The 19945-nt window shown below is 36.9% G+C and overlaps 1 protein-coding gene across 7 annotated transcripts in view; it reads right to left on the bottom strand.

The window, feature by feature from the left end:
* FOXJ3 (forkhead box J3) overlaps window positions 1-19945 on the bottom strand; it is a 152368-nt gene that overhangs the window by 110146 nt on the left and 22277 nt on the right. For 4 of the 7 annotated variants that reach the window (XM_045476892.1, XM_045476897.1, XM_045476894.1 and 1 more), the window contains exons 2-3: window positions 18883-18943; window positions 6874-6891 (exon numbers count right to left, since the gene is read on the bottom strand). In XM_045476892.1, coding sequence (XP_045332848.1) covers window positions 6874-6891; window positions 18883-18926 — 62 coding nt within the window. In that variant the 5' untranslated portion in view covers window positions 18927-18943. Of the gene's footprint in view, window positions 1-3857; window positions 3880-6873; window positions 6892-18882; window positions 18944-19945 lie in introns of those variants that run through there. The other 3 variants (XM_045476893.1, XM_045476891.1, XM_045476895.1) reach the window with 2 other exon arrangements.

Below are 19945 nucleotides of genomic sequence, written 5' to 3' on the forward strand. Positions count from 1 at the left end.
TCAAACTAATCTCCACTAAGGTATGAATAACTGAAGCTTTAAACTTTCTAAGTTTATGGCCTTTTTAAAAGATAAACTGAAAAATCCTTAGTGGTTTCAAGTGTAAATACAGGTGAAGGAATCGTAATTGAGGAGAGGGAAGCCAATACACAGTGAACTATCCAAAACTCTTGACTTTCTCAACTTCTCTTTCCCCCTAAAATTCCAAGAATATTCACTAACGCAAAATTCTGGGGGATTTAGTAGTGAGACAACCACCATTTGTAAAAACTAATGTGATTTCAGAGTATTTATCATAAAACCAGAGATGAAAAAGAACTTCATTGGGTCATTTTTTTTTTAAGTCCTGGTATTACCCATCTTGGAGACCAACAATATTAAGATCTCCAAGGGAAAAAAAGTTCACAATTTATTCAATTATATACCTGTCTTAAGGTATATAACTCATGGTGTTTGGGGGGGGTGGGGAGGTGAGGTGGTTCATTTTGGGGTTTGTTTTTGGTTTTGTTTTTTAAGTTTAAACTGGCTAAGGGCACCTATGGCTCAGGTGGTAGAGCATGCAACTCTTCACCTTGGGGTCATGAGTTCAAGCCCCATGTTGGGCACAGAAATTACTTAAAAATAAATAAACAGGGGCGCCTGGGTAGCTCAGTCAGTTGACTTGTCCAACTTCAGCTAGGTCATGATCTCACCGTTCATGAGTTTGGGCTCAGAGCCCACTTCGGATCCTCTGTCCCCCACCCCCTCCACCCCTTCTCCTTTTGTGTGTGTGCTCTCTCTCACATACACACAAATAAATAAAACATTTAAATTAACACTAAATAAAAATAAATATTTAAAAAATTAAAAGTTTTGGGGTGCCTGGGTGGCTCACTCAGCTGAGCATCCAACTCCTGATTTTGACTCAGGTCATGATCCTAGGCTCATGGGATCAAGCCCTGCATCAGGCTCCGTACTGAGCATGGAGCCTGCTTGGGATTCTCTCTCTCCCACACTGCCTCCCTTGCTCATGTTCTTTCAAATTAAAAAATATATATAAAAAGAAAATGAAAACAAAAATTAAAAGTTTTAACAGGTTAATCTGTATCTCCCTTGCTACACAGAAGAAAATTTCTTTAAATTCTCTCTTGGAAAATTAGAACTGGTCAGAGTTCTATTTATGATGATGCTTCACATATTTTTACAGTATTAACACATCTTGTGTTCCTTTTCCTGTAAGTTTCAAGTCCAGAACTTCTCCAACAGGACCAGAATTTGAAGCCCTAATATATTTACTGCCCTTCTCTAAATTATCTCCAAATTACTCCAAATAGAATCTTAAATTCATGAAGCTGTATTTTAAATTTATACAAGCTATACTCATAGTTCTAACTCCACTCCGTGTACAAACTTAGGGATCATGCAATCAAAAGATATTTTTAGGGGCACCTGGGTGGCTCAGTAGGTTAAGTATCCGACTTCAGCTCAGGTCATGATATCACAGTTCTTGAGTTCAAGCCCCGCATCAGGCTCTGTGCTGACAGCTCAGAGCCTGGAGCCTGCTTCAGATTCCGTGTATGTCTCTCCCCCACCCCGCTCTCCGTGCCTCTCCCATTCGTGCTCAGTCTCTCTCAAAAATAACTAAACATTAAAAAATATTTTTATGCTATATGTGTAACTCTCATCTTAGGTATCTTCTGCTCTACAATGTAGGAAGGAAAAATAAGTATTTTTGGACATTAACCACTCAACTACATTCTGTCATTAAATAAATACTATATTTTGCATTTAAATCTCACTTACTTACTGGAATCTGAGTAGTCCGACAGACTGATGAGCACTAATCCCTTTAACACAAGAACCCCCAAAGCCATCTTTGCAGCTGTTTTTTAAAAATCCAGACAGAATCTGCTATTAATAGTCCTTACACTTAGTTTAAAACACATATATAAAATGTACATACAGTAAAAGTCCTCTGAATAACATGTATTCACTGGCTCATCCTGTCTTAAGTGTACATTTATCCTGACCTCTCTACAACCATACTGCTTCAACCTACCATACAACATTACACAAGTAGTTTGGCATTAGTGCTGGCAGAGGGCTAACATTGGGAAGCTAATCCCATCTTATCATTTAGTGTTAAGTATGATGCACAGAAAATGCTGAAGAAACAGCCTGAACTTTTACACGTGAGGTCTATGATTCAGCTGGTCCTCAAAGTGTGATACAGACACCCTTTCAGGGAATCTGAAAGGTCAAAACAATTTTCATTGTAAGATGTTACCTGCTTTTTTCATTCTCGTCCTTTGATGAGCTTTTCAGATGCTATGTGATGGGTGATATCACATCAGACTGAATGCAGAAGCGGAGATGAGAATCCATCTCTATTAAACCAGTTTTTAAAATGTGCAAAAATGTAAAACCAATGCCAAACTTCTTACTTTTTTTGTTTTGCAAAATACACTTAATGTTTCTTAAAGCACGTTATCATGGGCTTACTGTTATATCTTTGTAAATTAACAAATGTTTTAATTTTTTCTTAGTTTTAATTCCTAACATAATAAAATTTGATAGATAAAACACACAAACAAAAGCTTTTTGGATACTAAATAATTTTTGAGAGACCAAAAAATTTAAGAACCATGTTATAATAACTTATTAAAGACTAAAGATCAATTTCTAATATATTACAATGTAATGAAAAAAGAGCTTTCAAGTCACTCAGAAAGTTTGAATTTTCACTCTTCCACTTATTAACTGCAACCTCGAACAAGTCAAACAAACCTGTAAGCCTCACAGATTTGCTTTGAGTTGTAAATGACAAAAAATATGTGGAACACCCTAACACACACTTAATGCCTGGCACACAGTAGACATTCAACAAATGACAACTATTAGAAACCTTTAAAAAAGAAAAAGACACCTTGCATGTTTTCCCCTTGGTCAATGAAGTCTCTGTAGTGCACAACATACAACAAATTTAGTTGAATTCAGTTCCACGTTGTGTATTTTTAAAAATGTTCAGTATCATTTAAGTTTCCCTGGCCACAACAGGTAGGTAACATCAGGACTTTCATCCACGTTGTGGATTTTTAAAAACGTCCAGTATCACTTAAGTTTCCCTGGCCACAACAGGTAGGTAACATCAGGCCTTTCATGAGATGCACAAAACTTGAAAAGGCCAAAAATCAACCTCTAAATTTCCTGTAAGTCTTAAATAAGCAATCTGACACACAGCTGTTTAACAGTAGGAAATGTCTATAATAAGTATAGACTACTTGAGTTAGAGATGTTCTCAGAGTATCATAAATGTATTCTTCTAATGTCTACTTTTAGACTCCTGGTTATAACTTCAAGTATGGCTAGGTTAAAAGAAAAATCAGACTGAGTCTTACACAACAGACTTCAGTTTTCATAAGAAATGGACCAAAAATTTTAAAGAGTAGAGAGGGAGGGATCTGCGTGAAGAGGACACCCAATTCTAAACTTTAAAACAATAATCAATGAGGCACCTGGGTGGCTCAGTCAGGTGAGTGTCTGACTTCGGCTCAGGTCATAATCTCGCGGTTGATGAGTTCAAGCCCCGAGTCGGGCTCTGTGCTGACAGCTCAGAGCCTGGAGCCTGCTTCGGATTCTGTGTCTCCCTCTCTCTCTGCCCCTCCCCCGCTCATGCTCTGTCTCTGTCTCAAAAATAAACAAACATTAAAAAAAAGTTTTAAACAATAATCAATGAAGAAGAAAATTACAGAACTATACCAGTCAAAGGCATATTCGTTGAGGTAATTCAGAAAAATAAGTGAGAATGAGTTAAGCTAGAATCTAAGGGAATTTCACCATGAGTCAACTGATCAAACTATTAAAATCTAAATACAGACCTTCTATTGTAAGATCACATCAATCAATCATTATCAGTGCACATAATACATCAATACTGATTATCATTCCATGGCGTGAGAGGGTCTGAAGAGGATTAACTTCCACAGACATCCCAGTGCTGTTTAGAGTAAAATGTTTACTAGTAATCTATAAAAAGATACTGCAGCTCAAACTTCATTAGACTCTAGGGGAATCTCTCTGCCTAGAGACTTACCTTGCTTATTCTACTATTAGCTCCTAAAGATCTTACATTTCTGTCTTTGTTTTTTGTTTCTTATCATCATCACTTCAAAGCTTCTCAGCTTTGCGGTCTTTAACACAGACTTTATCCTTTTTCTTTTCATCAAGCATGGTAATTTCTTCCACAAATCATCACAATCTTTTCTTAATGGAATAAACTACTTCCATAAACTACTTCCAGGTGCTCAAAAAAACCATAGTTCTTTACCATCTTCTAAAAATTTATTTGGCAATTTATAAATATGAAAGTTTTTCTTTACCCTTTTAACCCACCACTAAGCAGATACTGGGTTATCAGGTTCTTTTCTCAACAGAGTACTTAAAACTACCAGATTTCAAGACTTACTGTAAAACTGCAATAATTAAAACATACACACAAACTGCAATAATCAAGACAAATGGTCTCAGTGAAAGGGTAGATATATACATCAACAGAACAGGGTCCAAAAATAGACCCACACCTATATGGTCAATTGATTTTATTATTATCATTACTGAAGTATAGCTGACATACATTGTTATAATAGTTTCAGGTGGACAACATAGTGATTCAACAATTCTGTATGTTACTCAATGCTCACCAAGTATAATCACCAATATTAACATTATTACAGTATTATGGACTATATTTCCTATACTGTACTTTTCATCTCCATGATTTATTTATTTTATAACTGGTATTCTCTCTCTCTTAATCCCTTTCACTTACTTGTTTCCTGGCCAACTGATTTTTGATTAAAGTACCAAGACAAGTTAGGAAAGGAAAAACTTCAAAAAATGATGCTGTAACAACTGGTTATCTATCTGTATGAAAAAACATGCAATGGCCCTTATATCATAAACAAAAACCTATAAACTGAATTACAGAAATGTAAAAGCTAAAACTATAAAACTTCTAGAAAAAATCATGAGAGAAAATCTTTGTAACATTTGATTAAGCAAATATTTCCCAGATAAGACATGAAAAAAAATCACAATTCATAGAAGAAAACTGGTAAGTTGAACTATATCAAAATTAAAAATTTCTGTTCTTCAAAAGACACTGTTAGGAGAATGAAAAGACAAGCCGCAGCCTGGAACAAAATACAAAGCATGTATCTTAAGAAGGACTTGTATCTCAAGTCCTTTGTATTCTCAAAACTTAGTAATAATAAAGAACACCCAATTTTTTTTTTAATGGGCAAAAGATTTAAATATTTATGTCTCCCTTTTGTGTTGACAGTTTAGCTCATACGGGAAAAGTCGAGCAGTGTTTTGCAGTTCATTGAAAGTAGTTCTATACATAACAATGTTATAAGCATTTCTTTAGAAATGGTTGAAATGCTTCTAAAATGTGATTATCAGCATATGCATGATCGCTGTAATGGTTGACATTCGTTTTAGAAGTTGTGAAATGTTATGACTTGTGCTTATGTAGACACAATCTTCTGCCTCAGTACAGAGGCAATGACTTCAATAAAGTCTACTGAAAGAAAAGAAAAGATGAAAAAGAGAAAAGAAAGGAAAAAAAATGAAAAAGAGAAGAGAAGAAAAAAGATAAAGGGAGGGAGGTGGGAGGGCAGAAGATCTGAACAAATACTTCAACAAAGATATAAGATGGTAAAGAAGAAGCACATGAAAAGATGCTCAACATCATTAATCATTAAGGAATCGCAAATTAAAACTACACTGATTATCACTACATACCTATTAGAATGGCTAAAATTAAAAGACTGACCATACCAAGTGTTGCCAAAGATATGGAGCAACTGGAATTCTCATACACTGCTGGTGAGAATGTAAAATGGTACAATACTTTCAAAAACAGTTTGACAGTTTCTTAAACGTAAACCTACCATGTGATCCAGTCATTTAATTCCCGGGTATTTACCCAAAATAGATCATATGTCCAAAGACACACATATAAATGTTCACAGCATTTTTATTTGTAATAGCTAAAGCTGGAAAACAATCCAAATATACATCAACAGATAAATGTTGTACACATATCCAATGGAACAAAAAGGTATGGACTATTGACGCATGCAGAGACACAGGTGAATCTCAAGGTAATTATGCTAAATTAAAGAAGATGACAAATAAAAAAAATATACTATACAGTTCCATTTCTATACAACTTGAGAAAATGCAAATATATGTATAGGGACAGAAATGCAGATCAGTTGATATCTTGCAAAAAGTGACAAGAACCATACAGGGACTTGGGAGTGATGGTTATGTTGTGGTAATAATTTTATGGGGGGGGGGGGGGCAAGCTTATCAAATCATACTGTATCTCAATAAAGCTGTTTTAAATATATATACTGTAAAACCTTGGTTTGTGAGCACAATTTGTTCCAGAAACATACTTGTAATCCAAAGCACTTGTACATCAAAGCAAATTTCTCCTTAAGAAATAATGGGAACTAGGATGATTTGTTCTACAACCCAAAAATATTCATATAAAAACAATTACATCGGGGCGCCTGGGTGGCGCAGTCGGTTAAGCGGCCGACTTCAGCCAGGTCACGATCTCGCAGTCCGTGAGTTCGAGCCCCGCGTCAGGCTCTGGGCTGATGGCTCAGAGCCTGGAGCCTGCTTCCAATTCTGTGTCTCCCTCTCTCTCTGCCCCTCCCCCATTCATGTTCTGTCTCTCTCTGTCTCAAAAATGAATAAAACATTAAAAAAAAAAATTTTTTTTAAATAAAAAAAAAAAACGATTACAATACTGTAATATAATACAAAAAAATAAAGAAAATACAAAATATAAAGAAAGATAAATTAACCTGCACTTACCTTTGAAAACCTTTGTGGCTGGTGTGAGGGAAACAAGAGAGAGGAGGATTATTGTGCAGGACGACTTTCACTAGCACTAACAAAATCACTGCTACCTATTGGTTCAATGGAATCTTTTTCTTTCCATGCAACTTTTAAAGGAACTATCCAATGACACTTTTATTTCCTTTTGAGGATTTCACGGAAATGTGACATTGCATTGTCTTTAAACAGACTCATTTCTCACATTGCTAAAGCCTTATTCGGGTGGTGCTTTTCTACAAGATTTTGAACTGTTTCCCACATTTTACACATCTCCCTAATCTCATTTGAAGTGAGGGATTCCTCTGCCTTTTTCTCCTCCTCCTCTGCAGATGAGATCTCGTCGATAACCTCTTGTGTTGCTCATGATACAGATCCATCAGTTTGTCAGCTCCTGGCCATGTTCCTCTCCAACTCTTTTTTTTCTTTCTAATATTTATTTTTGAGAGAGAGAAAGAACACAAGCGGGGGAGAAAGCGGAGAGAAGAGTGGGAGAAGAGAGGATCCCAAGCAGGTTGCACACTGCCAACACAGGGCCTGGCAGAGGGCTTAACTCATGAACCATGAGATCATGACCTTAGCTAAAATTGAGTCGGACACTTAACCGATGAGCCACCCAGGCACCCCCCTCCACCAGCTCTTGAATATCGTCTTCATTCACTTCCAGTCCCATGGTCTTCCCTAAGAATATAATTTCATTGACAACTGGCAGCTCCTATCCATCTAAGTCACGTCCAAGAATGCAATCAGGCCACAGTTTTCTCCAAGAAGAATTGAGGGTTCTCTTGTTGATCCCATCCTAGGCTTTACTGAGGACCTTGAGGCAGTTCACAATGTGGAAATTACTTTTCCAAACTCTCGGAGGGTAAGGTTTGTTCCCCAGGTCACCTTGAAGCATCAGTGAAATAGTGCTTTGGTGTAAAGCTTTTTAAAGTTTGAAGGACTGGAGGACTGGAGTGGTGCTGGGAAGAAAGAACTTGACTTTAATGAACTTGAATTCCTCCAGTAAGTCATCCTCAAAGCCTGGAGGATGAGCAGGAGCATTATCCATAACCAGCAAGGCTTCAAGTGGCACCTTTCCTAAAAGGTGTTTCTTCACGGCAGGACCAAAGACCTTGTTGATCCACTCAATGAACAAGATACGAGTGACCCAAGTCTTACTGTTGGACCTCAATATAACATTTAGCTGGCTCTTCTGCACCTTGCATTTCTTGAAGGCTTGTGGATTCTCAGAATGATAGATGAGCAAGGGCTTGACTTTTAAATTACCGCTTGCATTAGTACAACAGAGTAAGACAGTCTTTCACGGGCTTGTGATGGGGTATTGTATTCTCTCCTTCTGTAAAGTAGGTCCTCTTTGGCATCTTTTTCCAAAAAAACTCTGTCACCTCGCAGTTAAAAACTTACTCCAGCCAGTATCACTCAGAAACCATGAGCTTCTGGAACTCAGTAGTGAACACCTCAGCTGCCTTAGTGTCCAAATTCACAGGCTCTCTGTGCCTCACACTTTGGATGCCATTTCTCCTCTTACAGTTATCAAACCATCCCCTGCTTGCCTTGAAGCCTTCTTCCTTTTCTGTTGACGTACATGGTGGTTTACTTACAAGGCTGGTGTACAAGGCCTTTGCCTTACTGCAGATGAAATTCTCTCTCATGGTATCACCTGCTACTTGCTTCTCATTTATCCAAACCAGAAGTAACTTCTCTACATCTTCCAGAACACGTGGCCATTGCTTTGATATTTTGCTGCATCTAGCCCCCTTATTTCTTCTTTAATATTGTGCAAATGGTCGATGTAGACTTCTAAAATCTTGCAATTTCAGCCACTCTCATTCATACTTCACGATTTCCTTAACTTCCACCATAATCATTTTCTTCTTCTTACCACCTTTTGTTTTCAACCTTTTTCTGCATGGGGGCCATTGTATACACTGTCACAGATGTTGACTATAGTACAGTATTAATAAACTCTTGTTATATACTGTATTTAATGTAACTGGCAATAAGGCAGCAGAGCAAAGAGTCTATGTCTGCAGGCAGCCTGACCTAGAATGAAGCAAAGCAATCCTAAGCTTACTCTTGTGTGGAAAAGCAAAGGACTGTCCATAGGTGCATTAAAGTGACCAAAAATACACTAATGCCAGATGTGGACACCTTCCAACGTTCTGAAAAATCAGATTTCTGCCAAATACCTTGGCCTGAGACCAGCATCCAAGCAAGGGAGACAATCACCCACAGTCCCACAGCAAGAGAGAGAGAGAAGAACCACTGGCTCAGTTGTGATCATGTGACATTCAATGTCACATACTACTCATACTGCAAGACATTGCTCCTTTATCAAGTTAAAATTTACTAGAAATGTTTGCTGGTCTTACAGAATACTCACAGAACAAGTTACTCACAATCCAAGGTTTTACTGTGTGTGTGTGTCTGTGTGTGTGTGTGTGTGTGTGTGTGTGTAGTGATTTTGAGTAAATCACAAAGAAAAAGTAAACTGGAAGCAAAAAATTTAAAAACATTTTTGCTCTAACCAAAAAAATTGTGCCCAGAATATTTTAAGAACTCTTACAATGCAACAAGACAACAAACTACACAGTTTTAAAATGTGCGTAAGGTATGAATAAAGACATACAAGTAGTCAATGAGCACATGAAAAGATGTACAACACATCATTAATCAATAGGAAAAAAATTAAAATCACAAGTGAGATACAACTCTATACCCATTAAATATCTAAAATCAATTTGAAAAGCAGTAATATCTTCCTTTATGAATTCAAACCCTGTAAGTTTTGTCTTGATTATCAATAACAAAAATAACTGTATCTGTGCTATACGGTAAAGCATGAGTGATTATCCCCACTTTATATGGCTTCTAATCCATTAATCTGATTACACTACATGGGCTTCTCAGATTTTTATTTTTTGAATTATCTATAGGCCTACCTGTAATAAAGTAAGCACTGTATTTTTCTCAGGCTCTACTCAAATAGTGTCATCTTTCCATAACCTCCACGAATTATCCTTTTTATACCTTCTTACATAGCTAATATATCACTCTCCAAGTTGGGCGGGGGGAGGGGAGGAGGGAAGGGGAGTGGAAAGAGTGTTAACTGTGAGGAAATGGTTTCCTATGCTTAAAATTTCCATTCAGTACCATAACCTTCAACAGGGACCTGTCCATCAGCACCTACCCCTTAGGCTCTCAAGTAAGCATCAGTATGGGGCAAAAATCATCTTTCTGCTATCCTTTTCTTTTGTTGTTTCTATGACAATCTTGAATGCTAATAAGCACATAATGAGTATGGATTCAATATGTATCTGTCAAATAAACAGAACTGGGGTAACAGTCCAATTCCAAATCCACAATTCTAAGGATACTCTGTTCCAAAAGGAAGGTAGAAATCCAGTCTTCAATTTATTACCCACATGACTATTAGGAAAAGGTCTAAATCCTAAAAACATCCTCTCTTGAAATCCTAACTCTTCTCACCCAACACAGGATACATGCTGCTTTGTATCAGACACTCCCTGTAGTATTTTGCCTAGCTCACCATGCCCTTTCTCAGAGTTGTCTCCATCCCCAGAGCCCTGAAAGTCTTCTCTAACACCATATCTGTATGAGTACTACAACAAATTAAAGGATGAGAATATCTGTATGAGTACTACAACAAAGTAAAGGATGAGAACCAGGGTTGATATTTGACCTAAATTGTTCACCTGAATTCTCTTCCTTAGGAATTCAGAATTAGGACTGAAGTGGTTTGGGCTGGTCTCTTGAATGAAGAAGCTACGAACTTGAGAGGTATGGGATGACCATGTGCCCGAAAGACAAAGAAAGCTTATTTGCATAAATGAAGAAATAAATTACAGAGAAAAGCAACAGAGAAGAGAGTATACTGCCTAGTTTCCTAAGAACCTAAGTTCTATTTCCTCAAGAGATCCAGTTATCCCTGGGTTCTGTGAAACACCTCTGTATTCTCCATAAATAAATTCCTTTTCTTTTTTGATGTATCCAGTGCTGGTTTCTTTTACTTGCAGCCAAGCAAAGCTTGACTAAAATAAGCTTACTAAATCATAAATCAAATCATATTTCTTTTTTATTTTTCAGTATTTTTTTATACCATATACACTGTTGACAGGCACAGATTTTACATTTAACTCTTTTACTTTGCCAGTATACCCACTGATGCTTTTTATTCCCTATTATCTCTTATATTATTTCCCCCATATATATGAATTCATGACAACTCAAATTCCTCTACCATCTCCCCATAAAAAAAGCTGATGCTTTTCATAAAAACAGTTTTTTCAATTTTAGACAATGGATTTCAAAATTAAATCACCAGTTTTCTGTCACTTTTTTCCAGTTTCCTGCATTCATATTTCCCTTTTACAACTATTTTTTATAATATCCTCAATTAAGTGGATTTTTTTTTACAGCCCTCATTTTAAGAAAAAGCCTCAAATGATGATAAATAATGACAACCAAGAGGCAGAACTTCGTGATTAAGAGCATGGGTACTGGAGCAAGACCTACAATATGAATCCCAGCTCTGTCCACTAATTCACTGCATGTGCTTCAGTTAAGCTCAACTTTTGTATTTCCATTTCCTCATTTGTGAAATGAAGATAATAATGGTACCAACTTCATAGAGCTGTTGGGAGGGGATTTAATTTATATACTTTAAAATGCTTAAATAATGCTTGGTCTAGTAGTAAGAACACCATAAATATTAGCTTCCAAAGTCAATATTCAGTCACAAAAGTAACTTTTAATAATATGTCCTTAAGTCAATGACTGATCAATGGTACCCTTCAATACCTAATGCTCAGAAATGGAAGCTCTAGGATATTCGGTCATTTTAGATCAAAGATTAAATTACATTTCGTATACTCCAGGCCAGCACAGTCCAACAGAATTTCCTGCAACAATGGAAAAGTACATGTGCTATCCAGTAGGATAGTCACTAGCCATGTGTAGCTACTGAGCACTTAAAATGTGGCTAGTGTACCTAAGGAACTGATTTTTCTTCTTTTTATTTTTAATTAATTTAAATAGCCACATGAGGCTAGTGGCTACTATATCAGACAGTACAGCTCTAAAAAATAAGTCAGAGGGGCACCTGGGTGGCTCAGTTGGTTAAAAGTCCAACTTCAGCCTAGGTCATGATCTCACCATTCCTATGTCGGGCTCTGCTGATAGCTCAGAGCCTGGAGCCTGTTTCAGATTCTGTGTCTCCCTCTCTCCCTCTGCCCCTCCCCTGCTCATGCTTGGTCTCTCTCTCAAAAATAAACAAACAGGGGGCGCCTGGGTGGCGCAGTCGGTTAGGCGTCCGACTTCAGCCAGGTCACGATCTCGCGGTCCGTGAGTTCGAGCCCCGCGTCGGGCTCTGGGCTGATGGCTCAGAGCCTGGAGCCTGTTTCCGATTCTGTGTCTCCCTCTCTCTCTGCCCCTCCCCCGTTCATGCTCTGTCTCTCTCTGTCCCAAAAATAAATAAACGTTGGAAAAAAAATTAAAAAAAAAAAATAAACAAACATTTAAAAAAATTTTTTTGTTTTTAAGCCAGAAAAGTTCAAAATATAGTTTAGAAAAATTTGTCAAAATTACATAGTTGTCAAAATTAAGAGGATTTCTCATTACTCCTCATTTAATTGGAATATGCCACAGCTAACATGCAAATTAACAGATTCTATCAATTTCCCCAAAAAGCTTGATAAAGATGGTAACAATGAGGGACGACCAGGTAGCTCAGTTGATTGTGTCTAACTCTTGATTTCAGCTCAGGACATGATCCCAGGGTCATGATACTGAGCCCCAAGTCAGGCTCTGTGCTGAGCATGGAGTCTGCTTAAGATTCTTTCCCTCTCAGGGTGCCTGGGTGGCTCAGTAAGTTAAGTGTCTGATTCTCAGTTTCAGCTGGGGTCATGACCTCATGGTTTCGTGAGTTCGAGCCCTGCATCAGGCTGTGCGCTGCTGGTGTAGGGCCTGTTTGGGATTCTCTCTCTCTTCCTCTCTCTCTCTCTCTGCCACTCCCCTACTCACGCTGTCTCTGTCTCTCTCAAAATAAATACATAAACTTAAAAAGAACTTAAAAAAAGATTCTCTCCCTATGCCCCTCTCCCCTGCTCGCTAATTAAAAAAAAATTTTTTTTTTATTTTTCAAAGATAGTAACAATGATAAACTATGGCATGATCATGCAAAAGCTATTTTTGCCACTGTGTGGGAGAGACCTGACAGCATAAAATTATAGATATAACAAACATATGACATTCAATGTCAGCAAACATCCTTAGCCTGAAGGCCAGTTGCAAACCTGAACACTACTGGCAGATACTCTAGAATCTATGAATTCAGAGTGAAGGGGAGATAGAAGGGAGAAAAGAAATCCCACCCCCCCCCCGCCCCCCGCCGCCATGTTCTTGAGCTGACAGCAAAGGATACCAATTTGTCCTCTTTCATTCTAAAAATGATGACCTCTTTGCTTCCTACTATTGAAATAGAGAAAAGAGGAAAAAATATGCCAGGTGACTTATGTATACACTTAATCCCATGAATCTTAACAGACCAGTAAGGTAAGCATTAATAACCCTATTATAGCAAAATTGGGAAAAGTGAAACAACTTCCTAAGATCATATGAGTAATATATGGCAGAGATTTAAACCTGTAGCTACTTGATGCTAAGACTACATATCAGAGCTGCCTTATCAATACCAAGCCTATTACTAGAAACAAGGCAGCAAGCGGTCTTAAAATAAATCCACCCTGCTCTGGCCATTCTAAATAGCAAAACAGCAGGATCAACAATATCAAGAGAAGAGAAATGAGGAAACAGATGGATAGGAAATACATCTGGGATGCTAACACATGAGCTTCACTGGTGCTAAAATATCCCTATGTGTTTCCTAGTATATCCTAAACAGACAACCCGGATCAATAATCCTCTTTAAGGGAGAGGTATAACAAAAAGGAAAAAGCAAGTGCAAAAAAAGGGTAAAAGCAGAAAAAAAAAAAAAAAAACACACAACAAAAAGACAAGATCTCAGGTAGAAGTGTCACCAGAAACTACTTATAGTGCTACGAATAACCCAGTGTCCCAAAATTTATATACATATGAATCATAAAAATTCAATCCTATAAAATTACCAGGCAATTCAGAAATGCAGAAAGGACCTCATTTGAACAAGTCTAAAGAAACATCAAATTTTATTTTGCTTTAATCAAACCAAATAAGTCTATTGCTACAACATGTAGCAATAAAAAATTATGTACACATATGTGTTGACTTGTCTACATAAAGCAAATGTTCAAAGTCAGTTTCTACTTTCAGTAAGCATTTGCTCTTACTGAATCTGTACTTGGAAATAAAATACAGGTACATCTCAGGATTCAAATCCATCTTATGCAAACTCAGGAACCAAACAGATTCTGCTAAATTTTTAAGATTGTATTGTTTGATAGAAACCATATCCATCATCATCTGAATTCTCACTCTTACTATTGAAAACTGAGGAACTGAACAGATGTACATGACTCAGTATTCACTACCTAGATTATCCAAACTGAGACTATGAATGCAATAGATTTAAACTGCAAACAATATTTGTGAATCTTATATCAACTTTTAATACAATTTCACATAATTTACAAAATCAGGATTTTTTCTTTTAGCAAATGTAAGCATTCTGTTAAAATCACATAAACACTAGCTGCAAAACAGATCTGAAAAAAAATTTTTTATACATTTTATTCTTAGCGGTTTGCCAGAACAAGTTATTAAGTTACTGCCTCTCAGCTCCAACCAAACCCCAAGCCCTTCTTCCCAATCTGCCTTAATGATGCTAGAACTGGGTCTCTGTAAACCACATGTGCTTTGCCAGGTGGTTTCCTATAAGGTTCTGCCAAGAGGGAGCATTTAAAGATGGACCACAACTCTGGGGAAGGAAAAAGATACTGTTGCCTTCTAGTTTATTCTTTAGGCTTCATAAAAGCATTACCCCACCAAAGATTTCTTCACTCCTACAACAGCAGATCCTCCCCCATAGTACTAAGTGAATCCCGTTTATAGTTTTCCCAACACCTGTGGAACTATTTTCATCATACACCATTGAAAGACACCCAGCACTGATCAATACCCATTCCTCCGAGGTCTGGGTCTCAAGCCCTAGGGACCCCTCTTTTGAACTCAGACACCAGCACAAGTCATACAGTGCCTTTTCCTCAGAGGTCCAAGTTTTGGTTCTACAGGACCCTTCCTTTAAATCTCTAGGTTTTCCCTTTGGTCTCAGAGCCCTTGGGGCTGGTAGACGCTTCTGGAAGTGTCTCTCTCCATGATCCTTAGAGTTTTATTTTTATCCTTTCTGTTACCTAGTTAACATTCTGTTAAGGTATCTCTGTACAAATAAGTGGTGTGGTTTCTGCCCCTGACAGCACCCTGATTTAAGAAAAAAAAAAAAAAAAAAAAAAAAAAGGCTCATTATACAGAATACAGTGTTGTTACAGTAACTTGCAAATATTCAATGCTACCTATACTAACAAGCAAAGAAAAACAAAGTGTTAATTAAAACCAACTTGGTCAAAATTAAAGAGTATACCTTGCTATTGTAGGGAAATAGGTTCTATTTACATAAATGGGTTAGGAAAAACAGCTTAGGGCTGAAAGCTGCCACCATGGGGGTGAAAACGCCCAAGGTTAGCTAGTGAAATATTGTAACAGGATCATAAGTAAAACTACTTTCCATCTGACACCAATGTACTATTGTACTTTGATCAGAAACTCCATTTGCCCCCCAGACCCTTTGCTTTTTACACATACAAGTTAATGATTACTATCTGATTGTTTTCTCCACATTCACATATATAAGATCTTGTTTTCTTCACGTTCACCGCGTGGGTAATATCTTGTGAGCTCAATAAATTTGGAGCAGAAACTCCAATTTGGGGCTCCTGTCTCCTCCCAGACATTTGCCTCTCTCATATTCAATTCCGCGTCTGCTCTATTGCTGGACAAGAGAGAACTCCAGACTCAAAGTCTGCAACACCTATCACTACAAAATTTCTTGCAATCATTCTTTTACAGAAAATATGGGGTGTCTTTTTCTAATTCACACATTAACACCTACTGGTATAGAACTGTATGATACGAAGACATTAAAAATGGCCATCTCTCTCTGTCTTCCCAAATTTTCTACAATGTGTTATTTTAATACATAAAATACAAGTTCAATTTAAAAATTAATCCTAACATATTCAGATTAAATACTGAATATCTACCAAAACAATACTTAACTTGTTTATTAGCCTAAATATTTAAGGTAGTGGGGCATAATCCATTTACTACCCTTTCCTACCCAACAGATTTTTAATTATCACATACTTTCATTTCAGCCCCTACCTTCATTTACACTAAAAGGTCCACTCCCACTCTCACCTATGCCTACAAATCCCTACCTACCTACCCATTTTCTCATTCTCAGCCACATATCCAGCTCTTCACCACCAACTCATATACTTCCTATTTTGAAGCTAGCCATTTTCTAGATATACAGATAGTACAACCCAAGATACATATAAAGGTAGTACATACAAGTAAAGTATGTTTATCAGTGCATTTGAGTTAAGAGTTCTGACTATTCCTATTTGGATCGTGTCACTGGGGAGGTCATTTCTGGTTTGGGGAAGACTATGGGAAAGCAGACTAAAATTTTTATGGTTTTAAGTAATCCAGTTTCTATCCCACCACCACCATCAAAGAATAGTCATTCTTTTCTCTTCCTTGTATCAAACTCAAGGCTTGCCTCCAGTTACAAAAAAATCAATGACAAACGACGGTTTTCTACCCATACATTTAAGACTAGGAACTCTCTGCTTCGTAGATGGACCATGCAGAATATTAACAAAAATGAAAGCTGTATATAAAACTACCAAATAACCCAACTCAGACACCAGAGTCCTAATGCTAAATTTATAGCTATATGTTCAAAAAATATTCTAGAATATTATGCACAAGAATTGTGTTACAAATTACCAAATTATCAAATAACTCAAGGTTATCTCTTTTCTTTCATCATCCCTTCCAATTCTATAATTCTACCAAGCACAAAAGTTAGATATACATTATTCCTAACCCAATGTCACATGCAAGCTTAAACCTTAACATAAAAACTCAAATAAAGGGGTTTATAATCTCAGTCCATGACTTTAGTATAGGATTATTTCAGCATATTCCACAACTAAAATTACTTTCAGGAAGTCTAATCAACAGAAGATCAAAGTCTGAAAAATATCCCAATATGATCATATCCAAAGTTTTAAACATTCAAAAAAAGGGTAAAATGATTCCTCCCATCATACTGGGCAGTAATCACTATTAGGTCAATTAGCTCCACAGGAGCTTTGGGAATTAAAGAAACGATAATAGTCTTTTTTAAAAGGTTCTATTCAGAGCTACATAGGTGTCCCTTGTTTGGAGGTAGGGGCAGAGGACACACAAAGTAGAAAAGCAAACCTCTCCATCTATTTCCTCAAGCTGGAGATGCATTCTCAGGGAAAGAGGTGCCATAATGGCAAAGATTAAAGCTTTCCTAACTGAGGACAAATGATAGCCATCCCTGACCGGCTGAAAATTCAAGAACATAAAAATGCAACTTCATTTTTCTTCTGTGGCATTCTAGACAATCAAAACTGCTTTCAAGCCAAGGATTCCTTGAATTCACATTCATCACTCTAATAATTTTTTATCCCTCCTTTCTCTCCTTCTGCCCTCCAAAACTGAGCAATCCCAACTCTCATCACTTACTCTATTTTAGCCACACTGACTTCCTCACTGTTCCTCCAACACACAAGGCAAGTCTCCTGCTCTACCAGTTCCTGGATTCCCTCTGCCTGGAATGCTCATATTCCACATACCCAAAGTGGAAGAGTCCATCTCTCTTTCAGGTCTTCAATTGTCACCATTTCAGTAAAGGTTTCCTTGGCTACCCTATCTAAAAATAACACACACCTGTATTTCCCATTCCCTTTCTCTATTTTATTTTTTACCTTAGTCCTTATCACTAACATACTTTTTGTGCTCACTTCAGCACCATATATAACAACAGATACTTCTTGTTTATTAATTGTCCCTTCACCAGAAGGTAGCTCCAGATTATAGGATTTTGATCTATTACGTTCACTGTTACAGCCCTAGCAGTGACATAATAGTGCTTAACAACATATTAGGTGCTCATATGCTGAATAAATGATGCACTAGTTGAAGCAGTTGCAAGTAGTTAAATGATGCTTCCATCGACACTTCATACGCTAGTCTGAAAGATTTTAATTAACAGGTTAGACTTAGGTTATTTTTTCAGACTGTTCTCTGGGACCTGCAACAACCCCTCAAGGGCAACTGTGGGGGTAGAACATGAAAGCCTAAGCAAACAGAAAAAAGTCCTGTATATATCTGTTTTATTCACTGGATTTCACATAAGATTTAATTTGTAGAAAGGACTTAGCAACTTCAAAAAAAATCTAAGACTACTAGGTTGTATGTAACTTAGCTCCTACTTTTTACACTTTATTTATTGCAAATGAGAATCATCAAGGTGTCATGTTTACATCATCATTTACAAAGAGATAAAAACTAGCACTGAGTCTTATTTAATCTGCTACACAAAGGCAATCAAAATTTACTGGGTATTTTCTAATTAAAACAAGTAGAAAGCAGAATCCTTTTTTTTAAAAGGAATGACAAAGAAGTATAAAAATTTTGTTACTCCATATACAAGAACATATGTAAATTCACTAAATGGAAATTAAGACCCAAATCCCATTATCACAAATGTCTCTGTGAGCAAAAATATCTCCCAACCCATCAGATAGCATAGTCTGACAAAACTATCAGTATTTTATTACAAACCTCACCTTGAATTCATCCTAATATGATCTGACCAGCATAACTTTTAAAATGTTACATGTTCCAATAAGGAAAAAAAAGAGTACTCACCTTAATGAAGTTACAGATGGACAAGTTTGTCCATACAAACCCATCTGGCCACAAAGAGAATCTGAAAAGTAAAGAAGAGTTAGTTATTAGAAGCTCCAAAGTAAATTAAACTGTAAATAAGACTCATTTCTAATTAAAACACTCTGAAAACAAATAGAAGGCTAAAACATTCACCACTATCTGAACAAATACCCATATGAATCAAAAATGCTATTAAACGATAAGAGGAATTATACTGAAGAAGACAAACATACCAGAGAATAAGAGAAATAGATACACTGTAACATCCAAAGGAGCTGAAAACTCAAAATTTAGCAAATTGTTATGCTTATGATATACAGAGACTGTGTCCAAACTATTTAGTAGAATCCCATGGATTGCAGAGAGGTGTCTAGAGGAGACCAAAGAGCTGAGTATGCAGGTTCCCATCCCCACATAACTGTCCCCCACTCTATCTACTCTTCAATCAAAGCAGTGCTATCTTTCCTGGTTTTATACACCAGACTTCACTAAGACTTCATCTGAAGAATGGTTCCATTATTTTAAAAAAAAGAGTTAATAATAACATTTGAACAAAGGAGTTTGGAATAAGAAGTTCCAGGTTCAAATTCTATTGTGATACTGTGAAACTTTGAAGAATTTATGTAACCTCACTGAACCTCAGATTCTTCACCTGTAACATGGGGATAAATATCATCTATGTAATTTTATTTACTCATCAGGGATAAGCTGCAAGTTTGTTGTTAGATTAAATAAATTAATGAGCAGATGTAAAAGTCTCTATTAGCACTACTAATTGGCAAAAGGATGATCCACAAGTGTTTACAGGTAACATGAATGAGAGAAGCTGGAATGGATATAAGCATATACACATGAATACACTGCACAAATGGTAGAGACTGTGTGCAACTAAAGAAAACATGTTCATGCTGCAGGGGATGGATCAGCTACTATTCCCAGTTCCAGCCAATTGCTGTTAAGCAGGACTGCAAGCCCAGTATTCTAAGAAATAATTTTTATTTTTTTAAGATTTTATATTTTTTTAAATCTCTACACACAACGT

This window comes from Leopardus geoffroyi, chromosome C1, assembly GCF_018350155.1.
Source record: "Leopardus geoffroyi isolate Oge1 chromosome C1, O.geoffroyi_Oge1_pat1.0, whole genome shotgun sequence".
Classification (NCBI taxonomy): domain Eukaryota; kingdom Metazoa; phylum Chordata; class Mammalia; order Carnivora; family Felidae; genus Leopardus; species Leopardus geoffroyi.